Source organism: Cicer arietinum, chromosome 1, assembly GCF_000331145.2.
Source record: "Cicer arietinum cultivar CDC Frontier isolate Library 1 chromosome 1, Cicar.CDCFrontier_v2.0, whole genome shotgun sequence".
Taxonomy (NCBI): Eukaryota; Viridiplantae; Streptophyta; class Magnoliopsida; order Fabales; family Fabaceae; genus Cicer; species Cicer arietinum.
The window spans coordinates 15,199,401-15,211,742 of NC_021160.2; the positions used below are offsets into that span (position 1 = coordinate 15,199,401).

Here is a 12,342-nt window from a genome sequence, read left to right on the forward strand (position 1 = left end):
AATATATTTTAACCGTGGTTTGAAACTTTAATTTATCATATATTAATATGTAAACAACATCATTCCTATTTTTTTAAAAATAAATTTATAAAACTAATCTAAATATAAATATTACTAATCTATATTTTAAAAATAATATATATATTTACTAATCTAAATTTAATATATATAAAATACTAACTTGATACCGAGTAGCGTCTGACTTCAAGCTTTCACTCACGTACGATATGCTTGCAAGTCTTCGAAATAATTAACAAGCACTGTAAAAATAAAAATCAATAACATTAATTAGTTATATCAAATTAAAAAATAAAATTATAAAACTACATATATAATATAATTTATACTTACCAAATTTAAATGAAGCTTAAGAGTAATCTTGTGTAGAGAGGATGAGAGAATGGTTAGAATGAGGTTTTAGAGAGAAGTTGGATGTGAAAAAATGAAGGAGGAGGGGAGAAAAATATATATAGGGTCATGTTGAGCATTTGTGGCTGCCAAAGCAGCCACAATGCCAACGGATACATCACGTTTGTGGCGGCCTGGGCGGTCAGAAACGCCAACGGCTATAATGCCATTTTTGGCGGCCTTTGCCGCCAGAAAGGCTAACGGTACAATCCATTTGTGACGGCCTGAGCGGCCAGAAACGCCAGCTGTATTGGGTCTCCTTTGTGGCGGCCTTTGCAGCCACAAATGCCACTGGTCCCGTCTGCCTTTTTGACGGATTTGGCCCTCACAAAATTGATTTTTTATGGCTGTAAAAGCCCTCACAAAATCCTTAAATATTTAACTGGATTTTGTGGCTGCCTAAGCCCTCACAAAATCACAATGTTTTGTGAGGGCTTAGGCAGCCACAAAATCAAGTTAAATATTTAAAAATTTGTAAGGGCTTTTTTAGCCACAAATAAAGACCAATTTCAATTTTGACATTTGTGAGAGCTTTTTCGGTCACTAATTTGTGAGGGTTTTATTCGGCCACAAAATATTTATAAAGTTGGCCACAAAATGGTGTTTTTCTTGTAGTGTAGTCGAGCAAGTATTTAATGTGAAAATGTCACTCATGGTTAAGGCCAAAAGGTATAACCTTCATGGAATCTCAATAACCATATCATGTGTCACATATTTTAATGAGATCCTATTTTTGTTGCATTATGTAATTCTAAAATCCTTAATCCCAACTAATTGTGTCTTAATCTCAATTGTCTTTTTGAGTTGTGTTGAAAGATGTAATTATTTTCTGCATTTTACTTAAGTTAGTTTAAGGATCTCTCTATCCCTTCATAGAAATTGAGAGAGTGTATGTGTAGATTTTATTATTGATGAACCGTGAAAAAAAAATGTATCTATCAACTTTACAATGAGATTATTTCTTTCGAATTGTATTCACAATTAAGATAAAAAAGATATTAAAGTATAACCAATATATACAGGTAAGATAAAAGATAAACCAAAAATCAATTATTCTATGTTGGAAATTGAATTTAAAGTTTTTTTGAGTAATTTTTCATTTTAGTTTTTGTAATTTATAGTTTTTTTTTTCTTTTAATTCATGTAAATAAATTACTTTTGTTTTTTGTATCTGCCACGTGTCAGTCACTCATTGAATTATGACATGACATTAATAAAGTAATAATTTAGTGTCACATAACATTAAAATATAATGTATTATGTCATGTCATACTATCTAAAATATGATGTAACATGCCATGTTATTGTGCCATAATAAAAATCTTAAATTATAAGACCATAGTATAACTAAAACTCACCCAATTGTCAGAGACCAAATAAATAAATAAATAACCGTAAGATAATTAATGGTATTAAAAAAAAAAGTGTTTGAAAAAAAGTGATAAATATATACACTTATTAATTTGATATGTAAAATTAATTATTAAAAAAATATTAAATTACACATATTAAAAAAAAATAATTGAACACATTTATTATGTACAATTCCAATAAAACATAAATCTATTGTCTAAATTATCATAATAAATTAGATAATTAAAAATAAAAATAAAAATAATAAAAATTATACTATCATTAAATATGAAAAAATTTATTAATTTTGAAGTATATTTTATTTTAAAATATATATTTCCTTAAATGTTAAGTTTATTTTAACTTTAAAAATATTGACTAATTTTATTTCTATTTTAATTCGGAGAAGTTTCTACACAATAATAAATTAAAATATAAATTAACATTATTTTTATAAAATTTCAACACAAAAGTAGAAAACTATTCCGAAAGCCTTATGAATTGTCGTTCGACCGACCAATTTCAATTAGATAAAGTTACCGTTGTGTCGGTCTTGTCTACCCTTTTCCATCAAATATAGCTAAATCATTCACCATTCAGATAATAATAATAATAATCACAAGCACAGATTCTATTGTACTTTTATACTGTTCGATGAATAACTTGAAATGATATTCTCAAAAGTTTCAAACTTTGCGTGAAAATGTCCCACTTCTAGTCCCCACTTCCCACTTGAAGAAAAGAAACTACAAGTCACCTCTATATTCTTTTTCTCTAACGACACCGTTTTGAGACTCTAGAAAAGTTGTTTTCTGTGTGATGGAAGAAGAAAAAAACATGAAAGACAACAAAACGACAAAAAACGAGGTTGTTCTTCGAATTTCAAACAACGAACAAAGGAGAGATTTTTGTGGTACCCCAGTTGTTGAAACCACTTCTTACTCTGCTCCTCAGCTTATTTCCAAGATGGGTTCATCTCATTCTCCAAAAGGTTTTATAGATTCACACGTAGAACTCGCGGAGCTTGAGAATCTCAGAAGAAGTAGTAGCCAAGTTTCGACTGAGTTTGCTACAACTACTACAAACACTTTCTTGGGTAGGTCTGAATTTTCAAAGCCAAAATCCAGATTTGTTGAACCACCATTTTCTAAAGATTCAAGCTATGTTGAAGAAAATGCTAAAATGAAGAATGTTGAAGTTCATGTTCCTGATGGAAGTGTTGTTACTCCAAGGACCCCTTTGATTGGTACTCCAAGAGTTGGAGAAGATGATGAAGAAGATGATGATGATGATGATGATGATGAAGTGTATAAAACTGCAGATATTGAAGTGAGTAAGAGATTTGGTAAGAAAAGGAAACTAATGAGATTGATTGAGTTGTTTTTCTTTGTTTGCATTTTGGGGTTTTTGATTGCAAGCTTAATGGTTCATAGATTGCAACATAAGGAAATTTGGGGTTTGGTACTTTGGAAATGGTGTGTGCTTGCATTGGTTATTATCTCTGGTAGATTAGTCACTAGTTGGTTAATCAATGTTTTGGTTTTCTTAATTGAAAGGAACTTTTTGTTTAAGAAGAAAGTTTTGTACTTTGTTTATGGTGTTAGGAAGAGTGTTCAAGCTTTTATTTGGTTAAGTTTGGTACTTCTCGCTTGGAGTTTAGTTTTCAACCATGGAATCAAGAGAGCAAGAAAAGTTGTTAGGATTATTGATTACATCACAAGAGCACTTGCATCTTGTGTTATTGCATCAGCTATATGGTTAGGGAAAACATTGTTGATAAAGCTTTTGTCTTCATATTTTCAATCCACTAGATTTTTCGATAGGGTTCAAGAATCGATTTTTCATCAGTATATTCTTAGGACTCTTTCAGGTCCTCCTTTGATGGAGATGGCTGAAACGGTAGGCAAGAGTTCTCCGAGTAGTCGTCGGCTAAGTTTTAAGACGATGGTTAGAGAAGATGAGAAGAAAGGAAAGAAAGAGCAAGTCATTGATGTTGATAAGCTTAAGAAAATGAAACAAGAGAAAGTTTCTGCTTGGACTATGAAAGGGTTGATTACTGTGATAAGGAGTTCTGGATTGTCGACCATTAGTTATACGCCGGAGAGTATCTATGAAGAAGAGATTGATCAGAGAGATAATGAAATTACTAGTGAGTGGGAGGCGAAGGCGGCTGCTTATCGGATTTTCAGAAATGTTGCTAAGCCGGGAAGCAAGTAATAACATTGTTACCCTCTAAAAACTTCTTTTAATGTATTTTAGATTCATTTTCTATAGAATTGCTTCACAATGTTGTCATTTAATCATGGAATTCATTAGGTACATTGAGAAGGAAGACCTCTTGCGCTTCATGAGGATTGAAGAAGTGGAAAATTTGCTTCCACTATTTGAAGGAGCAGTTGAGACTGGAAGAATTAAGAGGAAGTCTTTGAAGAATTGGCTGGTAAAGTCACTTGATATAGTCTTTGTTACATTATATTTGATCAAAAGGTCTAGAAACTATGTAGCACGGACACTTTAGGTTATAGACGTGTTTAACATCTGTCGGTATTTGACATTCGTATGCCCCGAACAGGATTAGTTACATTCAATCATTTCTACTTTTGCAAATTATCAATGTCTCATGCCAGTGCAATGTCTGGTATCAAAGAAAAATTGTTTCTTGTATCATTTCTGTTTTACTATAATTGGTTAGCAATGTATCAAAATCAAATTTGTTTCTAGTAATTCACGGTGTCGTGAAACTTATATGGAAAATATTGATAACAATAAGATAAGCAGGAGACGTTATGTTAGAATTGTCCTTCAAACATGCATAAGTTATTGTTCAATTTAATATTACAACCACAATCCTCACAAATTGTTCATGTTTGCAGTTGAAAGTCTACCTAGAACGTCGATCGCTTGTACATTCACTAAACGATGCTAAAACAGCTGTTGATGAATTGAATAACCTTGCTTCTGGAATTGTCCTTGTTGTAGCCATTATTGTGTTGTTGCTTGTAATGGGATTCTTAACAACACAAGTTCTTGTTTTTATTTCATCACAACTTTTACTTGTGGTGTTTGTGTTTGGCAACACAGCTAAGACTATTTTTGAAGCCATTATATTTGTTTTCGTGATGCATCCGTTCGACGTCGGCGATCGTTGTGTCATTGATGGTGTTCAGGTAGTTTTCAAATCTTGATATATTCCACTTTCATAAATTTAGGGTCTGTTTGGATTAATTTATTTAAGTTTATATGCTGGCATAAACACTTGTAAGACTGTTTGGGATAGCTAATGGAAATAGTCATGACATGTTCATCAATTGTTTCCAGCTTATTTCATAAGTTCTTCAAGATAGTTTATGAAAACAATTTGATATGATTATATCTTTTGTTATATAAATAGTTTACACACAAACATTTACGTAATGTGTATAATTAAACTGTTTATCTAAACATTACCGATATAACAAGAAGTACCTGACCGATATATTTATTATACTTCACAGATGACTGTAGAAGAGATGAACATACTAACTACAATCTTTTTGAGATATGACAATGAAAAGATATTCTATCCAAATTCAGTTCTTGCAACCAAGCCAATCAGTAACTTCTACCGGAGTCCGGAAATGAGTGATTTGGTTGAATTTGCTGTCGATGTTTCTACTTCAATAGAAAGTATTGGAGCCTTAAAGACTAGATTAAAAGCGTAAGTTTTGACATGCTCTAGCTCTAAGTTTTGACTTTTAGAAATTTTTAGTTGGATCTATTATGACTTTCTCTTTCTTGCAAAGTGATATATATTGAATGTGTTTGGGTTTAGGCAAACAACTTAATTAACTAATATAGTGTTTAATGAATAAATGAAAATTGTATCACTCTTTATGCATTAACTATTTTTAATAATCAAAGAGGGAATGTAGTTAAATTGTTTCATAATAGTTGTGAGCTATTTTTATAAGCTATATTATAGAGAGGTTATTATTTTATATAAGTAAACGTTAGTGATTTTGTTAAGAGAGATGAAAAAAATGGTAGCGGATTCGAACTCCAAACCTCATACATAGAACTCTTTTGATGTCCCAACTTACACCATTAGGCTACTTCTTCTGGAACTAATTATTACGAAGAGGCTATTGAAATAATCTGAAAATAGTTTATAGACATGTCATAAGCAATGTGTGATGCTTATGAATATGTTTATAGTCTACTCGCAATAATTGTCGGAAGAGGAAACATTTTAAGTTTTATCAACACAACAAATTTTGCAATATACTAGAAATCATGACTAAGTACTTAGTGCATTATTTCCATACTCATTGTGTATTGCAAACTTAATGCTGATATTTTTGTGTAACATTTTTCAGATACTTGGAGAGTAGGCCTCAACATTGGCGTCCAAACCATAACGTAATTGTTAAGGATATTGAGAATGTAAACAAGATGAAAATGGCTCTAAATGTTACTCACACCATAAACTTTCAGAATTTTAGTGATAAGAACAGCAGAAGATCTGAATTAGTCTTGGAGTTAAAGAAAATTCTTGAAGATCTTGATATTAAATACCACTTGCTGCCACAAGAAGTTCATCTTAGTTATGTAAAGTCACATGACCATATGGCATAAACAGTTTGAAATTTTCATTTCATAACCATCTAATATTTACTTTCTTTTGGTGCAAGTTTGTAGCACAACTTTTATGTGCTATGAATTTTGTCTATTTTTGTTTTTTTTCAAAATCGGTAATAGGAATTGTTGGAAATGATAAATGATAAATGGCATTGATGATGGCTTTTAATGTGTGAATTGAAAAATGAGAAGTTTCACATTGGAGGGAACACACTCATTTATGACCTTTATAAGGAGTTAGTTTCACAATTGGGTTGGGCCCCAAGGGGCACCGCAATTTTGTGAAGGAGGGAGAACGCAAGCAAACGGACCACCACACGCGCGCGCCGCCGCCCGTCCGGCCGGCTTGGTTTGGGCCCTCCTTCCTTTTTCTGTTACTACTGTGGGAAAGAGGGTCATATGGCACGCAAGTGTAGGTACAAGCCATCGTTGGTGGATCAGATGGATGGTGGATAGACACTGGCGCCTCACGCCATGTCTATTATGATCGTGCTATGTTTAAAACATTCACATCTGGAAAGACCTTAATTCTGAAGGATGTAATGCACACTCCAGAAATAAGAAAGAATCTGGTCTCAGGGTTTCTTCTCAATAAGGCAGGGTTTACTCAGTTTAAATTGAATGTTGAAATGAATGTTGTGTGATTTTAATATTTGGCATGCTAGACTCTGTCATATAAACAAACATGTGATTTCAAATTTAAGTAATTTAGGCTTGATTCCAAAATTATCTAAAAAGGATTTTGAAAAATGTGATTTTTGCAGTCAAGCCAAAATAACTAAGAAATCCCGTAAATCAATTGTTAGAGAAACTAAACCTCTAGAATTAATACACTCTGACATATGTGAGCTTGACGGAACGCTAATCAGAAATGGAAAACGTTACTTCATCATTTTTATTGACGATTGTTCTAATTTTACTTACGTATATCTCATGAAAAATAAAAGTGAAGCATTTGACATGTTTAAAATATTTGTAACTGAAATAGAAAATCAATTTAACAAAAAGATTAAGAGGTTTCGTAGTGATAGAGGAACAAAGTATGATTCCGGCTTATTTAATGAATTCTATAAAACCCAAGGAATTGTACATGAAACAACTGCACCATATTCACCTGAAATGAATGGTAAAGCTGAAAGAAAGAATAGAACTCTTACTGAATTAGTTGTTGCTATAATGCTTAATTCTGGTGCTGCATCTCATTGGTGGGGGAAAATTATTTTGACTGTTTGCTATGTTTTGAATAGAGTTCCTAATTCTAAAAGCAATACATCTCCTTATGAGATAATGAAGAATAGACAGCCCAACCTATCTTATCTTCGAACCTGGGGTTGTCTGGCTTATGTCAGAATCCCCGATCCCAAGCGAATCAAACTCGCCAGCAGAGCCTATGAATGTGTATTCATTGGGTATGCAGTAAACAACAAAACGTATAGGTTTTATGACCTAAACGCGAAACTAATCATAGAATCAAATGATGCTGACTTCTATGAAGATAAATTCCCTTTCAAATCAAGAAATAGTGGGGGCAGCGGACCAAGTCAAGTTCCTGTAACAACGAGCACTGAAAGCAACAAACAAGACGAAACAGAAACTCGAAGGAGTAAGAGTTGCTAAAGATTATGGACCAGAATACATGGCCTACAACATAGAAGAGGATCTTGCGAACATTAAAGAAGCTCTATCATCCTTAGATGCAAATCTATGGCAAGACGCTATAAACGATGAGATGGATTCTCTAGAATCTAACAAGACCTGGCATCTGGTAGACTTGCCTCCTGGTTGCAAACCAATAGGTTGTAAATGGATCTTGAAAAAGAAACTGAAACCCGATGGATCTGTTGATAAATACAAGGCTCGCCTTGTAGCCAAAGGTTTCAGACAAAGAGAGAACATAGATTTCTTCGACACTTTCTCACCAGTCACTAGACTAACATCCATTAGGGTGCTTATATCACTTGCGGCTATTCATAACCTGGTGATACACCAGATGGATGTTAAAACAACCTTTTTAAACGGTGAACTGGAAGAAGAAATCTACATGGAGCAACCTGAAGGTTTTGTAATTCATGGACAAGAAAACAAGGTCTGTAAGTTAGATAAATCTCTGTATGGTCTTAAACAAGCTCCTAAGCAATGGCATGAAAAATTTGATAATTTGATTATTTCGAATGAGTTTAAAGTAAATGAAAGTGACAAATGTATTTACTACAAATATGAAAATGACATATGCACTATCTTATGTCTCTATGTAGACGACTTACTCATATTTGGCTCAAACATTCATGCTGTGAATAATGTGAAATCACTGTTGAGCAACAACTTTGATATGAAAGACCTCAGAGAAGCAAGTGTAATCCTCGGAATCAAGATTACTAGGTCAGAAAAGGGAATTTCTTTGGATCAATCTCACTATATTGAAAAGATCCTAAAGAAATATAATTACTTTGACTGTAAACCTGCTTGCACACCTTATGATCCCAGTGTAAAACTTTTCAAGAACTCTGGTGAAGGTGTTAGACAAACTGAATATGCGAGCATCATTGGCAGCCTCAGGTATGCCACTGATTGTACTAGACCCGACATTGCCTATGTCGTGGGATTGTTGTGCAGGTTTACTAGTAGACCTAGTATGGAGCATTGGCACGCTATGGAAAGAGTCATGAGATACCTGAAAAGGACCATGAGTCTCGGATTACATTATCGAAGATTTCCTACTATCCTTGAAGGATACAATGATGCTGATTGGAACATCTTATCAGATGACTCCAAAGCAATCGATGACTATATTTTAATATAGTGAGTGGTATTGTATCTTGGAAATCGAAGAACAGACGGTATTGGCTCAGTCCACTATGGAGTCTGAAATGATAGCACTAGCTAACGCCAGTGAAGAAGCAAGCTGGTTAAGATGCTTGCTAGCAGAAATCCCTCTGTGGGATAAGCCGTTACCAGCTGTGTTGATCCACTGCGATAGTACCGCGGCTATTGCAAAAATTGAGAACCGTTATTATAACGGTAAGAGACGACAAATACGTCGTAAGCACAGCACTGTTAGAGAATTACTTTCGAAAGGAGCTGTTATTGTGGATCATGTACGCACTGATGAAAATTTAGCTGATCCTTTGACGAAAGGATTAGCTAGAGAGAAAGTCCAAAATACATCCAAAAGGATGGGACTAATGCCTATAGATAAATGAGTCACTTATGATGGTAACCCGACCTAAAAGACTGGAGATCCCAAGAATTAGGTTCAATGGGTAATAACAAGTCATAGTGATATGAGATGAACATGCTATGTTTTATATGAGAAGCATGATTCCTGAAGCGAAAAAGGATGAGATAATAGAAACTCTTAATGAGATCTATACTCTATATGGAGTGGGGTACCTAGTGGCTACAGGAGTACTCTTGATAGACTCACCTACGTGAATGTGGAAGTGGGGGCCGCTTCCTATGGAATTTCGAGGCAGAATTCCTAGAGCGTTCACTAGACTGGGATACACGTGGGGCCGCTTCCTATGGAATTTCGAGGCAGAATTCCTAGAGCGTTCACTAGACTGGGATACACGTGCAGGGCCCTAAATGCACGGGCTTTTTAGAATACACCTAATGAAAAGGTTGTGTGTGGGTTTGATGTCGGAGATAGAGTTCAAAACTACGAGTTACTCTTGTTGAATTTGAATCCTACTCGCTATGCAAAGGTTCAAGTCGAAAGACACCTTTGTTTATGCACAATCTTATAGAAGCGTTTGACGCTATTCAAGAATCTATTTTTAAATTCAAGTGGGGGATTGTTGGAAATGATGAATGATAAATGGCATTGATGATGGCTTTTAATGTGTGAATTGAAAAATGAGAAGTCCCACATTGGAGGGAACACACTCATTTATGACCTTTATAAGGAGTTAGTTTCACAATTGGGTTGGGCCCCAAGGGGCACCGCAATTTTGTGAAGGAGGGAGAACACAAGCAAACGGACCACCACACGCGCAAACACGCGCGCGCGCCGCCGCCGTCCGGCTTGGCTTGGGGTGGGGTGGGGTGTATTAAGGTTTTTTTTAACATATGAAAATTAATTATTTATTTAATTAATTAATTGCTTGCGTTATGTCACATATTACGAAACTGCCATCCACAAGGTCATAGTCAATGTTCTGATTGTTGCCACGTCAAAACCCTAAAGCTGAGTCTTTCCCACGTTTTGATTGTTGTCCGGTCAAGAAGCCTAGTCAAGTCACGTTTCCTATTTCTGAGGCACGTTCCTGGTGGTCAGCTGATGGACTTTGTGCTTCTTGGATCCCCCCCTTTTTTCTCAGATCCAATTGCTGAACTCATCTATAAATAGAGAGCTCACCTCACTTGGAAAAGCACACCAAAAGCTCTCCGTATCTGAGGCTTTTCTCACTACTCCCCCTTATATTCTTCTTCTTCTTATTTTCTTGAGTAGCCTTCATGCTATATTTGAGTGTCAGTCAATCGACTGGCATACAGAGGGTGTAATTCTAGAACGGTTTTCTACAGTGCAGTAGAACTCCGATACAGTGAATCTGGACTGTTTTATCCTGGGGACTTCGTGGTTGATAGTCTGCCTTGCACAATTTTGGGCAGTGCCTCAAAACGTCTTAAAGAGAGCGACCTAGTCCGCGACTCAACCCAATAATATTTTCGGTGGCATTAATTGTTTTCAAAGGTTTTCGAATTTCAAAAAACAACAGGAATTTACCACATTCACATACATTATGCACTAACCACTTACACCAGTTTCCGGTGAGTATTTTGTCCTAGACTAATGGTCTTCCCCATGGTGTTTCTTCAGCAAAAAATTGATATTCTCATAATGAGTGCCGTTTTTATTTATTTTACACATTATTACATGAAGCAATTTGGGACAGAAACTTATTGAATATACCTCATGTATTATTATGAAATGAATTGAATTGGTACAAACTGAAGAACTTACAACTTATATAGGGTGGAGTTCAGTAATAGATCAATAACAGAAAAAAGAAAACAAAATAACATAATGATAAGGCCAGTAAGTAACTTACCCCTAACTAACCTAGTGTCAGATCATGTGGCCCAATCAAAATGAGGGTTGAAATTGTGTTGGTCATTTAAACTTTTTTTCTTTTAATATCAGTTCTTTAATCTTATCTTCGATTAAACACAAACACTTAAAATATAAATTGAAGATAAGACGTAAAGGACATAAATACAAATAAATAGTTAAGATTGGAGAAGATTACATTTATAGTTTATAATAACTGTTATTATATCTAGTCATCTCCTTACAAAGAAATTTCGTTCTAGTATAATCAAAGGACTTAATTGACTAAAGTATTTTTAAATTCTCCTAATTTTGAGTTTTTTAAAGTTTCTCTAAGATAAGTATTGTTTTTTTGCCTCTCCAGTCATTAAGTGTTATCAAGGCATTCCAAACTCTTTGTATAATGATGTTTTAACAAACAACCAAAATTCAATCTCTAGATTCTTTAAGACTATTGGCTTCACTCTCCTCTTGAATTGAGTATTCTAATATAAATTTTAATTTAAATATTGTCTAGTCAACAACAATTACACGGTTAGTGTCACTTCATCAAAAATTAGTCATGTCACTATTTTTTTACTAAAAAATTATAGAAACTAAAATAAAAACTATGCATATTTGCAAGGAAAAAAATATTTAAACCTACAATTTTTAATGAAAAAACTGGTAAAAATATTTAATGTATCATTAATTTAAATTAAAAAAAAAAATCAATTTTTAAATAATTAGATAAATCAATTTTTTACTTTTACCATTCTTTTATATATATATATATATATATATATATATATATATATATATATATTATGACAAAGTTCTTCATACATATACTAAAGATTATCTTTTATTCTTTCTTTCGTATATTAAAAATGATTCTTTGAATGATATATGTCATGTGTGAATGAATTATAAAT

The 12,342-nt window shown here is 33.7% G+C and overlaps 1 protein-coding gene across 1 annotated transcript; it reads left to right on the plus strand.

Annotated features, from left to right (window-relative positions):
* The first annotated feature begins 2,280 nt into the window (after positions 1–2,280).
* On the plus strand, positions 2,281–6,547 carry LOC101490364 (mechanosensitive ion channel protein 10-like). The gene is made up of 5 exons (XM_004513413.4): positions 2,281–3,974; positions 4,078–4,201; positions 4,635–4,928; positions 5,256–5,458; positions 6,117–6,547. The coding sequence occupies exons 1-5, from the start codon at positions 2,581–2,583 to the stop codon at positions 6,373–6,375; spliced, it is 2,274 nt and encodes a 757-aa protein (XP_004513470.1). The 5' UTR covers positions 2,281–2,580; the 3' UTR covers positions 6,376–6,547.
* Positions 6,548–12,342: the final 5,795 nt, after the last annotated feature.

Bases quoted from the DNA above. Each gene is read 5' to 3' on its own strand.
- LOC101490364 (XM_004513413.4), top strand. From the start codon at position 2,581: ATGGAAGAAGAAAAAAACATGAAAGACAACAAAACGACAAAAAACGAG. The intron at 4,929-5,255 runs GTAGTTTTCAAA...TATACTTCACAG, and splicing joins GTGTCATTGATGGTGTTCAG to ATGACTGTAGAAGAGATGAA. The intron at 5,459-6,116 runs GTAAGTTTTGAC...AACATTTTTCAG, and splicing joins TTAAAGACTAGATTAAAAGC to ATACTTGGAGAGTAGGCCTC.